The 18,751-nt window shown below is 32.0% G+C and overlaps 1 protein-coding gene across 13 annotated transcripts in view; it reads left to right on the forward strand.

Annotated features, from left to right (window-relative positions):
• The first annotated feature begins 727 nt into the window (after positions 1-727).
• The window catches only part of LOC143067375 (phospholipid-transporting ATPase IF-like), a 78,840-nt gene continuing 60,816 nt past the window's right edge, over positions 728-18,751 (forward strand). For 11 of the 13 annotated variants that reach the window (XR_012975934.1, XM_076240596.1, XM_076240592.1 and 8 more), the window contains exons 1-2: positions 10,320-10,477; positions 13,637-13,765. Coding sequence is in view for 12 of the 13 variants with exons in the window: in XM_076240596.1 (XP_076096711.1) it covers positions 10,463-10,477; positions 13,637-13,765 (144 nt within the window). In the remaining variant the exon portion in view is untranslated. Of the gene's footprint in view, positions 844-10,319; positions 10,478-13,636; positions 13,766-18,751 lie in introns of those variants that run through there. The other 2 variants (XM_076240590.1, XM_076240591.1) reach the window with 2 other exon arrangements.

The following is an 18,751-nucleotide window of genomic DNA, read 5'->3' on the forward strand; positions in this document are numbered from 1 at the left end:
ACGTACTTCGCAAACATGTCGACAGAAAAGAAATACACACTGTACAAAGGTTCAAAAGAAACATCCCAATAAAAAAAGATATCAACAATAGGGAACGAAAAGGGGTCTCTTGTAAAAAGTAAAGTATAGTCAGTATATGGTTTCACGTGTGAAACTGTAATTTCAATCAATAAAAAGACAATGACAGTCGTTTCTGTGCATGAATGTGTAGTGCAGTGTTTGTGGTAAATAGTAAGTATATAATTTTTATTCAAAGCAGAAACAATACTTACTAGAAGCCTGTATAAAACGATATTTCGGACAGTTTTTTGTTTTGTTCGTGCTGCCAATACATATTAGGGACCTGGTCTGAAACGTGCAAAAATTAAAATTCTTACGAAAATAAAATATATCAAGCAGTTGTTTTTTTCTCATTTGCATTGTTCCAGTTTCTTTAGTTTTCTATGTAGTGTTTTGTGAACTAGTTTGTCTTTCGCCGTCTTTCATTTGTTTTTGTTTATAATTCATATCAAAGTATTGTTGGCTGTTCTTAATTATCAATAAAATTTATTTTTCATGTAGCTCCTCGTCTGAAATTTGTACACAATAAGGTCGTGTCCGGTCTTGATGTTAATATTGATTATATATATACGATGTCACGTCCTCGAAGATGGGAATCACTTATAATTTCTGAGAATAACTTAACTGGTTCTAAAATAAAATACATCTTGACGATGGTATCCGGTCGTGTTATAATACATAATAATTGCATGGGTATATAGTCTTATTTTCGTGGTTGGTTTCTCAGGACTTATCTAACCACCATTCAAATGATCTGATAAAAAGTCCGAGTAACTGAGGATGGTATGTTGTTACAGGTTTCAATAGCTCTTTGTGTGTATGACTATTTGTCTGATATGAAGTCTTGAGTGTCTTGTACAAGTTATATATATTTGTGGTCTCTTGTTGTTGAATTTTCTCTAGTTCTAAAATTAATTGGATACGTCTCTTACTTACCGGTAAGGATATATATATAGAGCTCAATCGTATTTCCTTTCATTTATTTGCTTATTTTGCTATTTTTTATTTTCTAGTCTGATTTACTGTAAATATCAATGTTCCGCGTGTCACGCCATTTTCCAAATTAAATGAAAATATCGCAATAAAAAAGTGAGAAACGATGTCATGCGATTTCCGTGTAAATTGGTACTTTTATTGTTCGTAAAAGCTGTTCATATGTTATTTGTGAAAAAAAAATAGTATATTTGTTTTATACTAGCTCTCTCCTTTTGGGGCATTTTAGTTCGATTTTTTTTTATGATAAAATGCTCATATAAAGATATAGGAAGATGTGTTCGACTTCTTTTTTTTAACCCCATAGTATCCCCCTTTTTTATAAGTTGTTACAATTCAGTATTTAGCCACAGTTATCCACATATACTCTTTGTTGTTTTATAAGGTATTTTGTTTTTATAATACCTTTCCCGACCTTTTTCTGGAATCAGATTTCACATCTTGTCTGATGACTAACTTTCCTTTCAAACTTATTAAGATGATTCTTTGACATATCTAATAATGAGGGAAGGTTGGTTTTGTTGCTTTAATTCTTCCATTTTCCCTATTTTCCTCTGTCATGTAATGGTATCTGGTAGGTTTTTTTTGTGTTTTTTTGTGTGTGTACTCATCTCTGATATATCTGGTATGGTTAGGCCTACGGAAACTGGATGGATGGTTTGTAACTGTTATCCAAGATGTTCTCTTGTGGGTTTTGCAATTAATAATTTTGAGTATAATAAATTATTTAAAGGATACTGCATATGTAAAGCAAAATTATATCCGGGTGAAATTTGATCCAGAGGAAAAAATGTCACAGTAGTTGTTATTTTTTTTATCTGGAGGAAACTATTTTATCCTTTGCCGTGAAATTCTATCTGGGTAGTTAACTTATTGAATAGTTATTAGAAAAAAATTATCCTTTAAAAATACAATGAAATAATAATAGTGTATTTGAAATAAAGCGAAATTATTAAAAAAAAATATATATATTATAATGGGAAATATTTTCACAAATTATCCACAGGCGCTTGGGTCTAGGATACAGATTTTTTTTTTTTATTAAAATATTCAATTTGTTTCTTAGTATTGTTACGGCCAGAAATCGCCTTTAAATTGTAGCCAACAAAAGACACAAACCAATAGTAAAATTTAACAATATTTAATATACAAAAGTTTACAAAAGGTATTACACAAATATTACTGTTAACTTAACTGTCAAAATATGAGTCCAATCTGTTATCTTTATCTGTATCCGGAAATCTTTTGGAATCCAATTTGAATATTACGTTCACTACTAATGTCACAATCCAGTATGATGTTGTTTGTAGAATAAAAGTGTTAATCCAAATGCTGTGAATACTAATGTCTATCAATGTCTATGTCCAAGTTTAATTATGAGAGTTTAACTTTAGTGTCTGTATATATAGTGTTGTCATGGAAAATTCTGGAACACTCTATAATGGAACATTGTGGAAAATCCTGGAAAGTTACAACGGAAGTTTCTGGAATAACGTAGAAGTTTAAATTACGCATCTTTTATAAGGATCATTCTAGAAAGTTCCAATCATTCTGTGATTGTTCCAGTGATTCCTAAACTGCACAGTTATACGATTATTTGGTAAACAACTATCAGGCCATACAACACAAATTAGGCCAACATAAATAAACATAATAATTACAATATCATAACACCTCCCCCCTTAAAAGAAGTTTTAGTGTAACAAAAACTTATCATGAATAATATGAACAAAAATACATAATATATACAAAGTGATTTAATAAGCTCTAGATAAAGCATCAGCTATTACATTATCTTTACCCTTAATATGTTTTACAATTACATCATATTCCTGTAACAATAAACTCCACCTAGTCAACCTCTGATTCTTGTTTCTCATTTTATGCATGAAGGTGAGAGGATTATGATCAGTATAAACAAGAATAGGATATACAGTGGGATTCAAATATACATCAAAATGTTGAAGTGCTGACAACATTGCAAAACACTCTTTTTCAATAGTTGAATAATTTTTCTGATGTTTATCTAATTTCTTAGAAAAATATGATATAGGTTTTTCAACATTATCATCTGTCTCTTGATATAAAACAGCTCCAATTCCTACATCGCTTGCATCAACGGCAAGTTTAAATTGTTTTTCAAAGTCTGGAGTAATCAGAACTGGACTATTAATTAAAAGTGATTTGCTATTTTCAAAAGCTTTTTGACAATTTTCACTCCAGATAAATTTAGAATCTTTTCGTAAAAGATGAGTCAATGGTTGAACCACAGTAGCAAAATTTGAACAAAATTTTCTGTAAAATCCAATCATGCCTAAATATCTCATAAGTTGTTTTCTATTTGTAGGAGGTGGAAATTTGGAAATAGCTTCCACTTTAGCCATAATAGGTTTTACTTGACCTTGGCCAACTGTATGCCCTAAATAATCAACAGTGGCCTGACAAAATTCACTTTTACCAAGATTAACAGTCAAATTTGAATGTGACAATCTATCAAAAGTATCATACAAATGTGTTAAATGTTGTTCCCAGCTATCACTGCATACAATAAGATCATCAATATAAGCATAACAACAGTCTAAATCTTTTATAACATTATTGATCATTCTTTGAAATGTAGCTGGAGCACTTTTCATGCCAAATGGCATTACAGTATATTGAAATAAGCCATCTGGTGTAACAAAAGCTGATATTTCACGAGCTCTCTGTGTCAGTGGAACTTGCCAATAACCTTTCAACAAATCAAATTTGCTCACAAATTTTGCTTGACCAATGTTGTCAATACAATCGTCTATCCTTGGAATCGGATAGGAATCAGATTTTGAGACTGAATTTACTTTTCTGAAATCAGTCACGAAACGAAAGGTTTTATCTGGTTTTGGCACAAGGAGACAAGGAGAGCTCCATTCACTGTTACTCGGCTCAATAATATCATTGTCAAGCATATATTTAATTTCTTTTCTCATAGCTTCAAGTTTGAGTGGATTAAGCCGGTAAGGATGTTGCTTAATTGGAGAAGCATCTCCTACATCAACATCATGACAAACAGCAGTGGTTTTGTTTGGCACATCTGGAAAAAGATTTGTAAAAGAAAATACCAAAGTTTTTATTTCTTCTCTACGATCAAAAGACAGATGTGCAAGTTTTGAGTCTAAATTTGACAAAATTTCTGAATTTTTCAATCTAACTGTCTCTTCCATAGTTTTAGAACTAAAAGGTGGTTCAATTACATCTGGTTTGCCATGATTGTTCTCAAATTTAACCATGCCTAAAGTGGCAACTGGTTTACTCTCACATTCATTAGTACGCTCAAAATATGGTTTTAACATATTAATAAGACATACTCTATTTTGTTTGCGCCGACCTGGAGTTTTTACAATATAATTCAAATCATTAATTTTACTCTCTATTGTATAAGGACCACAATATTTAGCCTGTAAAGGATGTCCAGGGACTGGCAAAAATACAAGTACCTTATCACCAGGCTCAAAAACTCTATCCCTGGCATCTTTATCATACCAAATTTTCATCTTGTTCTGTACATTTTTTAAGTTTTTCTGAGCAATTTGACAAGCAGTATACAATTTTTCTTTAAATCTAGATACATAGTCTAAAAGATTCAAGTCAGTATGTTCAGTAAGCCACTTTTCCTTAATCAATTTTAACGGTCCCCTTACAGTATGACCAAATACCAACTCAAAGGGACTAAATCCAAGGGATTCTTGAACAGCCTCTCGGACTGCAAAAAGTAGAAAGTGAACTCCATCATCCCAGTCTCTATCAAATTGAAGACAAAAAGTTCTAATCATGTTCTTCAATGTTTGGTGAAAACGTTCTAAGGCACCTTGAGATTCTGGATGGTACGCACTTGATCTATACTGAGCAATCCCTAACTGGTATACGACTTGCTGAAATAAACCTGACATGAAATTTGATCCCTGGTCGGACTGTATAGACTTAGGAAGTCCTACTAACGTGAAAAATTTGATAAGAGCTTTGACAATAGTAGGTGTCTTGATATTTCTTAGCGGAATAGCCTCAGGAAAGCGTGTGGATGTACACATGATTGTCAATAAATACGCATTTCCAGTTTTGGTCTTTGGTAAAGGTCCAACGCAGTCAATTAGAACTCTGCTGAAGGGTTCGTCAAAGGCTGGAATAGGCAGAAGTGGTGCTGGTGGTATTTTCTGGTTAGGTTTACCAACAACCTGGCATATATGACATGATTTGCAGTATTCTGCAACATCATTTCTAAGTTTAGGCCAGTAAAAATGCTGCAAGATCTTAAGGCAAGTCTTCCTTATACCTAAGTGTCCAGCCAAGGGGGTGTCATGGGCAAGACCAATAATTTCTTGTCTATAAACTTTAGGCACCACCACTTGGTACACCACTCTCCATTCCTCCTCTGGGGTAGCATCAGGAGGCCTCCACTTCCTCATTAAAATGCCGTCCTGATGGTAATAGCATTCGGCCACTTTGTCTGCTTCCTCCTGTGGTTGAGCTCTCTGGCTGAGCTGAAGAACCTCAGGGTCTTTATGTTGTTCTTCAGATAAATTCTTTCGGTCTAATGAATGGCTGTTTACATCTGGCCATGGCATAATAACATTTTTGTTAACACTAGGTGGTTTTATAATTGCCTTTTCTGAGTTACCAGGACCTTCAATGTCAGCTATGAAAGTGTCAGAAAGGTCCGTGTAATCAAACTTGTCTGTTTGCAAATTCTCATCTTGTTGTTTTCTAGCCATCGCCCTAGTAACAACACAAGCTGGATATAATTCAGCATCATCTTCAGGTGATTTAACATCCACCACCGGTTCACTGGTAACAATTGGTTCAGCAACCACTTTGTTCCTAGCTAGATCATTTCCTAGCAATAAGGTAACACCCTCAACAGGGAGATTAGGACGAACACCTACAACAACTGGTCCAGTTATTAAATCTGACTTCAGATAAATACGATGGAGAGGAACATCTATACAACCCAACTCTACACCTTGTAACAAAACGGAGGCACCAACAGAAGTCTTCTCTGACAAAGGCAACACACCTTCTAACAATAAAGACTGAGAAGCTCCAGTGTCTCGTAAAATCTTAATAGGCTGAAGAGTGGTATCATCAACAATAGAAATAAACCCATCAGACATAAAGGGTTTATATTCCTCCATGTAATCACAAAAACTGGACTTAAAAGCCTGACGCGCAGGGCATTCCAATGTACTGGTAATATAAGGTGTCGTACAAGCACTGGTCTTCGGCTTATTATCTCGTTCATTCTTCTTCTGGAGTCTAAAACAATCAGCCATCAGGTGACCAATCTTCTTGCAATAAGCACAAGTCAGTGACTTCTTCTCAAAAGTATCAAATTTTGGACTAGACATATTATAACTGGACTGACTCTTATTCTGTGGAACAGGCTTACTATCAGTACGCTCAGTGCTTTGGTTTTTGTAATTTCCACTTGGAGTATTAACATTTTGACCCTTGAAACTTCTTTTATGTGAAAGGGTATAATTATCTGAAATTACAGCTGCATCATGTATTGTCCCAACAGTTTTGTCGTCTAAATGTGTTTTTAAGTCTAAATGAACACATTGTTTGAACTCTTCTAATAACATCAATTGTCTTAGGTTAACAAAATTGTTATCTGTTTTCTTTGACGTAAGCCATTTATCAAATAGATCTTCTTTTTCCCGAGCAAATTCCACATATGTTTGTGAATCAAACTTTTTATAAGATCTAAATTTCTGTCTATATGCTTCTGGTACTAGTTCATAAGCTTTCAAAACCTCCTGTTTTACCATATCATAATCAGAACTTTTTTCTGATGGAAGTGCGGAATAAATTTCAGCGGCCTTACCCTCAAAAACACTTTGCAGCATCGTAGTCCAATATGGTTTCGGCCATTTCAAATTATTTGCAATTTTCTCAAACTGTGGAAAATATTTATCAACTGTTTTTTCACAAAATTTCGGAACCAAACGTATATTTTTTGCTGCATCAAAATAATCTGATTTCGACTGGACTTTAGTGTTGCTTTCTTCCTTGACCATTTCAATTTTCATTTTCTCCATCTCTAGCCTTTCCTTCATTTCAAGTTCTTTTAACTTCATTTCAAGTTCTTTTAATTTAAATTCATCTTCTTTTTCCTTTTTATCCATTTCCAATCTTTCCTTCATTTCAAGTTCTTTTACTTTTATTTTCTCCATCTCCTTCATTTCCAGTTCTTTTAATTTAAGTTCATGTTCTAATTCAAGCTGTTTTAATTTAAAGGCATCTACATTTTCGACCTTAAGTTCAAGAGCCTCCTCACCTAAAATTTCTGCGTCAACTAATTTGTCTATAACCAAATTTTTTATAATTTGTTTTCTCATAGATACTTTAAAATTTAATTTCAGATGTTTAGCAAGCAACACTAATTCCTCTTTCTTTAAATTATCAAACCCCTCCAGGTCTGGCGTTTTCAAAAATTTACCGGCATCAAATGCCATTTTGTAGAATTTTGTTGGCTAATTATAATAAAAATTACTAAACAAATTTTGAATAAGACAATTCAGTATCCCGGACGAGCCCCCAATTTCTGTTACGGCCAGAAATCGCCTTTAAATTGTAGCCAACAAAAGACACAAACCAATAGTAAAATTTAACAATATTTAATATACAAAAGTTTACAAAAGGTATTACACAAATATTACTGTTAACTTAACTGTCAAAATATGAGTCCAATCTGTTATCTTTATCTGTATCCGGAAATCTTTTGGAATCCAATTTGAATATTACGTTCACTACTAATGTCACAATCCAGTATGATGTTGTTTGTAGAATAAAAGTGTTAATCCAAATGCTGTGAATACTAATGTCTATCAATGTCTATGTCCAAGTTTAATTATGAGAGTTTAACTTTAGTGTCTGTATATATAGTGTTGTCATGGAAAATTCTGGAACACTCTATAATGGAACATTGTGGAAAATCCTGGAAAGTTACAACGGAAGTTTCTGGAATAACGTAGAAGTTTAAATTACGCATCTTTTATAAGGATCATTCTAGAAAGTTCCAATCATTCTGTGATTGTTCCAGTGATTCCTAAACTGCACAGTTATACGATTATTTGGTAAACAACTATCAGGCCATACAACACAAATTAGGCCAACATAAATAAACATAATAATTACAATATCATAACAGTATGGATAGTAAAATTTGGTATTTTCTCTGGGTCGTTTAAATCACTCGAAACTAGGTGAGACATGCACAGAAGTGATAGATATGTATTATAAATATAGAAAATTGAATTAAAAAAAAATCTGTATCCTAGACCCAAGCGCCTGTGAAATTATCCTTGAAAAAAATTCCTGAAATATTCAAGTCAATATCATCCTTTTAAAAAGAAAATTATCATGAAACATAGGAAAGAAAATCAGAAGTAATTTCAAAGATCGTAATTGTGAAAATAATATCATGATTAAATAAGGTTAGTGAAATTCATGTAAAAGTGAGTTGTTTTCAGATCTCAGTACAAATATAAATTTAAAAGGTAGGTAGAAATATATAGAGAATAATGCATGGCAAAATCCGTATCATATGTCGTATCATCCCGAGACATCAATATCAGCCCAAGGGCCTTTAGGCCCGAGGGATGATATTGGTCGAGGGTGATACGGCATGTGATACGGATTTTGCCATGTATTATACGCTTTATCATATATTTCAACAGAAGAGTATTATATTATATGAACTGTTTTCTGATCCCGATAGATTAGCACTGGGTTACCTTCAGTTCTGCTTTTGTCTTGGTTCAAAGCCTTAAAATAACTGCTTATACAAAGCACCAGGGTTACCTTACCATTTGCCTGCTGCTGTTTTAAAAATATTTTGTTTATTATTGTATTTATTTGAGTGTTTTGTATTTTTTATAGTTGCATTTAGTGTGCCAAAAAATATGCAAACTTGATGTTCGTGACGTCACATACAATATGAAAACTTGACGTTCGTGACGTTACATACCAAACAATGACGTCATTAAAAAAAATGACCTATTTTGAGGAATTTTTTTCTTAAGCAAAAAAAAAAACAAAAAACTTTATGTAAAAAAAAAAAAAAAAAAAAAAAAAAAAAGGTATGCGATACGGGTTTTACCATGCGATACGGGGTATGCGATACGGGTTTAGCTATGCGATACGGGGTATGCGATACAGGGTAGGTGATACAGACTGGAAAAACAACCTTTATTAGATATACAAAATAGCTGTATTTTGTACTAAATATATGATAAAGTTGCATATTAGGCAGCAACCATTTGATTTTCTGGGGGGGGGCTATGGTTTTTTTTTCTGGACAAATTTTTTTTTTCGCCTGCGGCGAAAAACAATCTATTTTTTTCGCGACAAGTCGAAAACAATTTTTTTCTTTCAATTTTAGCATTACATATAGTGGCAGCTGAGGGTGAAACAAACAATTTTTTTTTCTCAGAATCAAAAACAAATTATTTTTTTCTCCAAAAACTGGAAACAAACTTTTTTTTCCAAAAAAAACCATAGCCCCCCCCAGAAAATCAAATGGTTGCTGCCTTAATTGCTACTGTTAACAGTAATAGAAGAATTTGATTATGATGATATTTTTAACTATATAAATAGTTTTGTCTGGGGACAGAGATGTAGTTGTTGATTATATGGAAATCAGATAAATCATAGCATAACAATATATTGGAACAATAGCATGTTTAACAGCTGGATAGTTTTTACCTGTGAAATGTTATTTGTCTTATTAAATCAAGTTGTAAGTCATCTTTTTATATAAATGAACATATAAAAAATAAGATTCAAAGAAAAATTTCGCTATAAAATAGATTCAGAAATATATTATATTAATGTCTTTAAAATATAAATTGCTCATAATTACCTCCCTTTGATAAATTATGCAAATTTAGTCTACCTTTGTGAAACATTTTATAATTATAGTCAGATATATATTGATTAGGAGTAACTTACATAGTAGTTAATGGGACTCTATTTCACACGGTTCTGTGAAATATAGTACGGCAAATATATACCGGTATATACTATCCTCATAACACAGATAGATTTTCACTCCTGTGGAAAAAATCAACCTGTGAAATACCATGCCTGGAAAAAAATTACCGGGACAAATTATTCTCAGGATAAAATATCACAGAGGAAGAAATAAACCGTTACATATACTCGGTGTTTTGAAACGGTCCCTACAGCAGACGTCTCTGTTCGTTCGGAAGTTCTCTGGATACTTCTACCTAATTGTACACGAAGTGAAAGCAAAACAGGACGTAACAAAAATATGTTGTTTACCTTTAAAAGTGGAAAGCCCAAAGTAGGCTAGAGGTGTATTTGAAATTTGGACAGTAAAGTATTTACATGGGTGCGGGTGTTACGTGAAAGAATGAATGATTGCTTTGTAAGTATCACACTGTTTATATTTATGAACAATTAGAAGTTGGAACAGTTGGAAAATTCACAAAATATGAAAAACTGAAAAACTAAAAAAAAGTCCACCAGATAAGTTACTGCCGGTACATGTATCTCTCTAACATGGGATACTTTTCAGTGTAATATTTTAATTTACGGTGCAGTCCGGTGTATCCGCGCACCTAAGACTTACGACTTCACTTCATTCAAATGATAAAACCAATAATTGGATAATATTCATGATATTGTGTGAATACATTCATAACATACTTTTATTTCATAAACATATCAGTTTGTAGGGTTTCACCCTCAAGATTTTGTGTAACGTGTTTCCAAAATTGGGGAAACCCCTGTTCTGAGTGTTCCTCCAATGTCCGGTGATTTCGCGCATGCCTTCCAAAAATAGCTAATTTTGAATATAGGAAAGATTTGCTGCTACGAAAGGTATCTAAATTCAAACCAAGCACACTGCCAAGGATGCAGAGCAAAAATTATTTCAATCTGATAAAAATTTGACTAAAGTATAACAAATTTTATCTGATGCTGTATTTTTTTTAATGGACATTGGCCAAATATTGTAAATCACGGGATTGCAGTTATTATTTCAATCTGGAACTTATCAATTTTATTCTTTTTTATCCCTTTGGAATGCTAAAACAATTACAAGAATAATTTTATTTGCGTTACGGTGTTGATATAACGAAATCAGCTAATGGGCGGTATCATCGGCCGCGCGGACACCGGGGACTCCACTGTATATGTTTTGATTGTGAATCCATAGACAATATTGCTAGTTAGTTACGAATCAGGTGGCTTATCCCTAGTCCTGTTTCGCAATATCATATATAATCAGTTGTTTTGCAAGGATTCAAAATTTTCCTCGGTGGTGCCATGGGAAGATTGACTATCAGTATATTATAGAACTTCTGTGGGCGATATATGGATAGTCAACCTTCCCCTGGATAGAAACAAGTGTCTGTGAAATTACAAATTTATGTATATGATGAGCAATTGGTACATGTATGTGTGTGTTACTGTATGACATGTTACGTACGGTATAAGGCGTGTTGTGTTTCCAAGAGATAATTAATATATATGCTGTTGCTGTGGTTCTGCTAACTTATCAACATGCATCAGTAAATGAGTTAAGTATAGTTATCCTGTACCATAATTGCAAACTTCGCACCAATGTCAACTCATACCACTGAAAGCAAACTCGGACTGCAGTATTAAAATTCATATAATTACAAACTCATATCAACTTATTTACTGCACTCAAATCATCATTAGTGGTGTTGAATGATGAATATATATATCTTCATTTAATTGAATATCTCACAAATGTCTCAAAAGGGATTAAAAGTATATGATTTGAAAGTCACAATACCTAATTTATAAAATGATTGTTCCTTGGCTTATAATTGAATGAAGAAGAGAAAGTTTGATTTGATATGTTGTTTTTTTTGTGTTGATAACCCACCAAAAGTTTGATTATATCTCAACTAGTTAGGCTTTATATCACAACAAAGTCAAAGAATGAGTTTAATTTTGCCACAATTTCACTAACATACGTACATGTACATGTATGAAAAATCAGCAAAATTTGTATATATATTCAATCATGATGTATATATATATCATGCATACAAATGTCTTACTGTAATTTTTCCAACACATACACAAGATACTTAATTAACAATTTCATCAACATTTAATTTAGTTTTAGATGTTACTAAAGATACACGTAACACACAATTCAATTTAGTCTATGATTTATGTATTGTTTATTTAAGAATTGAATGCTCCTTTTTGTAACTTTATTGGGGTGTAAAAGCGTTGACCGAAGTACATTTTGTATGAAGCGCGGAAGCTTTGTATGTTCAGTTGTTTATGTTTTTAAGTAAAAGGAATCAGTGGTATCAATTATGTTTTATAAAGATTTGCAAAAACAAGTCATTAAACACATTTAGGCCACAATTAAAAATATTTTGGTTTGTCCAAACCCTACCCAAAGGTTGAGACAGTGGGTAGGTAGGTAGGCATTTTTTTTTTTTTTTTTTTCAAAAAGAGAAATTGAAGTATCGTGTGTTTTATAGTCTTCATGCCTATCTGATTAAAAAAAAACTTCTTCAAATCAGGACAATAAAAGAATTTGAGTAGGCAGCTTTTTTCTGGGTAGGCAGCGTTTGGGCAAACAAACCTTTTCTTTTTTATGGCCTTATATTGTATATTTTTAATGGTACATTGTACATGTTTGCAGTGGTATGAGTTAACATTTGTACAATTTGACTTTTAGTGATCTATATGCATGTGTCATCATGGTCATGGTGATCCAGTTTTGTATGTACCTCTGATTTATGATATCCATCTTTACCATCTTTACCATAAAGAATTTGAGACTCAGATTAATCTTGAACAAAAAAAATGTTATGAAGTCTTTTATCAGAATAAAATTAGAATTTAAGATATCAAAAAAAATAATGGACATGATGGATTAACACCCAAAACTGAATTTGAAAAAATAAAATTAACTGCTCATAAGTGGTCTTTCGCTTTGCTTTCTGAAAGCTTGATGTGCTGTTATTAAAGAAACTGGTTTTAATGATGAAAAGCAATGAAATTGTTTTCCTTTTGATATGATACTTGATTTTTCATTGCATGGATATAATAAATTCATTGATGTTAATTAATATGATGAAAGAGATGAAAGTGATACATACCTCAGTACTGTAAGAAAGAATGTTTGACAAAGATTTTTGTACAAGATGAGCATGTTAAAGAAAAGAATGATTCTATTGCAACATATATTGATGTCATAAAACCAGAGGTGTTCAAGCAAGTGAAAAGATGTCTTACAAACAAAACCTCATTTTAATATGTTTATATAAAAAAGAAGATGTGGTATGATTGCCAATGAGACAAATATCCACAAAAGACCAAAATGACACAGACATTAACAACTATAGGTCACCGTATGGCCTTCAACAATGAGCAAAGCCCATAACGCATAGTCAGCTATAAAAGGCCCCGATAAGAAAATGTAAAACAATTCAAATGAGAAAACTAAAGGTCTTATTTATGTAAAAAAATGAAGTATATAAAGAATTAGATATTTTTGGTGTTACAAATTATTCATATTTTGTTGTAGAGTAAATGTAAGAAGAAAGCAATACAAGGTGATAGGACTGTCTACGTAGGAAGCAAACGTCTGCCTGGAGAACATGTAGAAGTAGTCGTTCCTCACAAATATCCTGACAATAGAGTTATATCTTCAAAGGTAATTGTTCCTCACAAATATCCTGACAATAGAGTTATATCTTCAAAGGTAATTGTTCCTCACAAATATCCTGACAATAGAGTTATATCTTCAAAGGTAATTGTTACTCACAAATATCCTGACAATAGAGTTATATCTTCAAAGGTAATTGTTCCTCACAAATATCCTGACAATAGAGTTATATCTTTAAAGGTAACACAATTTTTTTTTTATCAACAATATTGTCCATACAGAGTATAGATATATTTTAAAGGAAAATGTCATAGAAATTTCTAAATTCCAATTTTGAACCTACATTTGTGTACATGTCATTTCAACCTCTTATGAGTATTAGAATAAGGTCTTCAGATCAGACAGCACACTAATTTGTTCTCACAGGTTTGTTACTAAAATATTGGCGCAGGACCTATATACAAATGTATTTCTTAAAAACCTTATCCACATTCAGTTTTCTCTACTAATCTTCTATACACATCATTACCTAACAGGTAATCGTTCATTGTTTATAATCTTGCGGTTGGGACCATCTAAGTTAAAGAGACTGTTGGATTTATCCCTTGAAGAACTGAACAACAATAACATGGAACCAAACTTGACCATAATTATTTTTAAGGTTCATAGTTTTAAAAAAAATATCTGATGACCTTGCTCATCAACCAAGATGGCCATTATTGCTAAAAATAGAACATACATGTACTGGTAAATTCCAAGTTAATTAAAAAAACACTATGAATAGAGAAAATCTGACATGGCAAAAATATTTAAATTGTTGAGCTCTACATATTATTCATTAAGTCAAAACTGTTACACGACTTCTTGAAATAGTTATAGGCCTAAAAAAATATTGTGTGTGCATTTAATATATTGAAAAGTATAATAAATAGACAGAAACTTTAAAAAGCAAAAATGATCAGTAAGACAAGATTTACATATAAGTCTCGTGACCAAATCATCTGATAAGAGTTGATGATTTTTACCCATTTTTTGTGTTAGATCTATAGCCAAATATTAGACTTAAGGTGGTACCTAACACTACAGGGAGATAACTCTGTAAAATCAGCTAAACGTTTTGAATACGTTGTGTTCATGGTGTTGTTAAGGGAATATCAAGCTTCTCAATGATCAAAATAAGAGTTCATCAAACTGCTATATAACCAGTGTAATTTTTCTGATAAAACGGTTGGTTCAAAATTTTTGAAATTTTTATATCTTTGTCAAAGGGTCAAAGTAAATACTTTGTCAAAATTTTAAGAAAATTAAACGAGACAAATTATTTTAGTCAAAGTGTTGGGTACCACCTTAAGACAATTTTAATAGATAAAAATGTAGATAGAATCATTTAAAAGCAAAAATTAACAGGATCTACAAATATGTCAATATTGCCAAAATTGTTCCTGTTATCTTTAAAACTGTTATACAATACATGTAGATAGATAGAAACTTTAAATAGCACAAATGATCTACAAATAAGCTGAATGGCAGATATCTCCAGTTAACTCTTTATTTGAGTTTTTACCGCCCCTAAATTGGATAGTTTTTGACATTTTTTGCATTTTTTTGCCTCCTATCTAGTTACTCTCCTTTAATGGTGATTTTTCAACAAAAAAGTGCTCATTGTCGATGATGCAGGTAACACAGGCTCTTCATAGCTTCTAGTTCTAACCTGTAATTAGATAGCTGCTGATCATGAATGTTGCCTCTAAATCACAATTTTTAAATCTTGATCTTTATAATTTCCATATATATAATTCAGTATTGCTGAAGTCATGAAATAAGTTGGTTTCTTATTTTCATCTTTTCCCTTTCCTTATGAGGTTTCCTGTTTTCATTTATCAATCAGATTTATTTTAACTCTTACCACATCCCTACATTGTTTTTTTCATCCTTGAGTTTCTGTATTTACTTTCCTGTTTGTTCAATTTTCAATGGTATTTGACAAAACTCTAAAACATCTTCAAAGATAAAGATAAAAAAGATGTGGTATGATTGCCAAGAGCCTGTTTCCTTTATATTACAATGCTTTAAATAGGAAATCTCTGTTTCAAGCCCTTTACTACCGGTATGTACATACATGCTTTTGTTAAATATATTCATTTTCATTTATGTCATGTATGTAAACTTTTGTCATATTTTAATTACTTGCAATTCATGATAGGAAATAGAAATGTAAGGCAAATACTTACTAACTCAAATAATTCAGCACCCATTTACGGTAATTGTTCTCCAGATTAAAGGAATGATCGTTGTGAGCAGAATATAACAACTGGATTATTCCTGTTTTTGGTTTTCTATTTTACTTGTATCACATTTTGTCATGTCGGTTAGGGCCTTTTATAGCAGACAATACATATGGATAATGTTCATTGTTAAAGGATGTATAGTGACCTATGTGTAGATGCCAAAATTCTCCTCATTATGGCTATGGTTGATAGTGGTATGATATTTGCAATCATACATGTACCACATCTCATTATTATTATAGGCAAAAAATGATGAATTAAAAAAAAATGTATAGAATGAATGAAAGAAAGTTAATTGATCTGATGTCAGAAATACTTGATTACAATAGTTTTGCATGACAAGTCAAAAACTGTGAATATTTCTAACATAGTGTCTGTGTACATACTTTGTGTCAGCTATTAATATTTACAAGAAAAACACACACCTTGGTACCTCTTTGTTTTTAAGTTCTTTGACTATATCTCAACAGCATTATCTTAATTATGCCTCTTATAAATCTTTCAACAAAAGTTTGTTTCATTCAAATGTAATAATACTTGATAATGGTCCAATGAAAGTAGTCATATACTATTGAAAGAAAGTTTTGCAACAATTCCATTGATATTAATGGTGGTTTTAATTAAAGGGCTCATATCTTTGTAGAAAATTAAAAGTATTTTAAATTGACTAATAAGAAAATTAAAATAAATATTAAAATTTGGGGGAGGGAAGAAGTGCATTTCCCAATTTTTTTCTCTCCTTTTTATAGGACCGCAAAAATTTTAATTTTTCGTCGTATATTGCTATCACGTTGGCGTAGTCGTCGTCATCGTCAACGTCCGAATACTTTTAGTTTTCGCACTCTAACTTTAGTAAAAGTGAATAGAAATCGATGAAATTTTGACACAAGGTTTATGACCACAAAAGGAAGGTTGGGATTGATTTTGGGAGTTTTGGTCCCAACATTTTAGGAATTAAGGGCCAAAAAGGGCCCAAATAAGCATTTTCTTGGTTTTCGCACTATAACTTTAGTTTAAGTGAATAGAAATCTATGAAATTTTGACACAAGGTTTATGACCATAAAAGGAAGGTTGGGATTGATTTTGGGAGTTTTGGTTCCATTAGTTTAGGAATTAGGGGCCAAAAAAGGGCCCAAATAAGCATTATTCTTGGTTTTCGCACAATAACTTTAGTATAAGTAAATAGAAATCAGTGAAATTTAAACACAAGGTTTATGACCACAAAAGGAAGGTTGGGATTGATTTTGGGAGTTGAGGTCCCAACAGTTTAGGAATTAGGGGCCAAAAAGGGGCCCAAATAAGCATTATTCTTGGTTTTCGCACCATAACTTAAGTATAAGTAAATAGAAATCTATGAAATTTAAACACAAGGTTTATGACCATAAAAGGAAGGTTGGGTTTGATTTTGGGAGTTTTGGTCCCAACAGTTTAGGAATAAGGGGCCCAAAGGGTCCAAAATTGAACTTTGTTTGATTTCATCAAAAATTGAATAATTGGGGTTCTTTGATATGCTAAATCTAACTGTGTATGTAGATTCTTAATTTTTGGTCCCGTTTTCAAATTGGTCTACATTAAGGTCCAAAGGGTCCAAAATTAAACTTAGTTTGATTTTAACAAAAATTGAATCCTTGGGGTTCTTTAATATGTTGAATCTAAAAATGTACTTAAATTTTTGATTATTGGCCCAGTTTTCAAGTTGGTCCAAATCGGGGTCCAAAATTAAACTTTGTTTGATTTCATCAAAAATTGAATAATTGGGGTTCTTTGATATGCCAAATCTAACTGTGTATGTAGATTCTTAATTTTTGGTCCCGTTTTCAAATTGGTCTACATTAAAGTCCAAAGGGTCCAAAATTAAACTAAATTTGATTTTAACAAAAATTGAATTCTTGGGCTTTTTTGATATGCTGAATCTAAACATGTACTTAGATTTTTGTTTATAGGCCCAGTTTTCAAGTTGGTTCAAATCAGGATCCAAAATTATTATATTAAGTATTGTGCAATAGCAAGAAATTTTCAATTGCACAGTATTCAGCAATAGCAAGAAATCTTTAATTGCACAGTATTGTGCAATAGCAAGTAATTTTCAATTGCACTGTATTGCGCAATAGCAAGAAATCTTCAATTGCACAGTATTGTGCAATAGCAAATATTTTCAATTGAACAGTATTGCGCAATATCCAGAAATATCTAATTGCACAATATTGTGCAATAGCAAGAAATTTTCAATTGATTGGAGTTATCTTTCTTTGTCCAGAATAGTAGTTGAGTCAACTTAAATCATTGTTTTATACAATATACAATGTATATTCACTTTTACTACCAACTGATAAATTAAAACAATCTTTACCATTCAGTGATAACAAGCACCTTTTGTTACATTTTAATATTTTTTGATGTATTTAAATGAGTAGTTATTGTTGCAAACTCCATTAGAAATTTGAATTGAGATCAGTTTTGGAAAAAGGGAAAGGGGGATGTGAAAAAAAATGGGGGGGGGGGGTTAAATTTTTCTCATTTCAGATTTCATAAATAAAAAGAAAATTTCTTCAAACATTTTTTTGAGAGGATTAATATTCAACAGAATAGTGAATTGCTCAAAGGCAAAAATAAAATTTTAAGTTCATTAGACCACATTCATTCTGTGTCAGAAACCTATGCTGTGTCAACTATTTAATCACAATCCAAATTTAGAGCTGTATCCAGCTTGAATGTTGTGTCCATACTTGCCCCAACCGTTCAGGGT

This window comes from Mytilus galloprovincialis, chromosome 3 (assembly GCF_965363235.1).
Source record: "Mytilus galloprovincialis chromosome 3, xbMytGall1.hap1.1, whole genome shotgun sequence".
In the NCBI taxonomy this organism is placed as follows: Eukaryota; Metazoa; Mollusca; class Bivalvia; order Mytilida; family Mytilidae; genus Mytilus; species Mytilus galloprovincialis.